General features: G+C 45.1%; 1 protein-coding gene across 1 annotated transcript; it reads right to left on the bottom strand.

Moving 5' to 3' along the window:
• Positions 1 to 255: 255 nt before the first annotated feature.
• On the bottom strand, positions 256 to 891 carry PPP1R2C (PPP1R2 family member C; the record flags this gene model as incomplete). The annotated part of the gene is made up of 1 exon (XM_081125411.1): positions 256 to 891. One exon carries the CDS (start codon positions 889 to 891, stop codon positions 256 to 258), a length of 636 nt encoding a protein of 211 aa, XP_080981537.1.
• Positions 892 to 1,418: the final 527 nt, after the last annotated feature.

The following is a 1,418-nucleotide window of genomic DNA, read 5'->3' as shown; positions in this document are numbered from 1 at the left end:
ACATACATTAACCAACTTTTATAAAAGTAATGTGGTTTTGGACTGATATAGGGATCTCTGTGGAAAAGCACCAGACACAAGAATATTAAGCAGGCATTTTCCCTTTAATTGATTATTTTCTAAGTTTACTATTTAATTATTACAGTACAATTTAACTGATAGTGTTTAAGTACTGGAAGCACAGTTCTACAGAACTAGAAGCAGTCTATTATACTAACAGGGTTTGACAACAGTTGCAGCGTGGACAAATGTTTTCTACATGTAGCATGATTGAGTTTGCAGTTCATCGCTTGCAGGATCCTCCTCCGGTTCTCCTGCCGCGGTCTTCTCTTCGTTGGTAACAGGTGGGCTTTCTTCGTTTTCATCATCTATTTCTAAACATTGGAGGTCTTTTGCAATTAATTCTCTACCTAATTTGATGTTCAGTCCTTCGGTGTAATGCAGCTTCCTTCTCAATTCGAACTGCCGCTGTCTTTCTATTCTGTCCAGGAACGTTTTGCTACTGTGTCCCCCCCTGCTCTCTGGCTCCCTCATCTGACAATTCGGCTCCGAGGTATGAATGGCGGTTAATTTCTTACTGAAGATGTCTCTGGTGGTGTTTCTGATCTGGCCTTTTGTTCCGAAATTGTGCACTGTATCTTCTCCACCAACTTGAATCCTGACGTGGGGAGTGCTGGGCTCATTTATGTTTATTAAATCGTAGTCTCTGTATGCAGAGCGGCATGTGGCACGGATATTTGACTCGTCCCACTTCTTAGACTTTCTTGTCTGTACTTGATTAAGTCCTCCGGTCTGCTGAACTTGGGCCACAACCGAGGAAGCCGAAGAAGCCGTGGAGCCTTTGTTTTTCAGGATCCCCTTGATGGGCCTCTGTGAACCACTGGAAGACATGCTGGGGAGTTAAGGGGTCCTTGAGCGAGAGTTGGGCCGCTGCAACCGCCTGTAGCGCTTCAAGCTGACACTGAAGCGAGCTTTGTTTGGACCAGGTCTCCAAGGCCCTAACCGCCTCCCTGGGCTGGCGTCACAAAGGAAACCGCAGCGCTCGATACCGCAGTCACTATCAACGTCACCGCGTCGCAGACCACGCTGACATCTGTCTTTTTTTTTTTTTTTTTTAAATGGAGTAAGATAAGAAATATTCATGAGTTGCACAAGAAATAGGGTAGCACTGTTTTGTGAATTTCTATATACACCGTCTGTGTATGAGGAAGCTATGTAAAATGTATTTTTCAGTGTGAGTCACTGCCAATATTTTGGTTGGAAAGATCGGTGGCATTGGAACTAGAAGGCAGTTAACTCTTCCTCCTACCTCCTGTTGTCATCCACACATCCTTCTTTTCCCACCTACACACACACACACAATCCCTGACCCCTCTCCTGCCCTGCCTGTCTCTCAGTTAACAGCCCCAATGTCCAGA

Source organism: Miniopterus schreibersii, assembly GCF_964146895.1.
Source record: "Miniopterus schreibersii genome assembly, chromosome: X".
Lineage (NCBI taxonomy): Eukaryota > Metazoa > Chordata > Mammalia > Chiroptera > Miniopteridae > Miniopterus > Miniopterus schreibersii.
The sequence above is the reverse complement of the archived record's forward strand: the minus strand, read 5'-3'. Positions and strand labels throughout refer to the sequence as shown.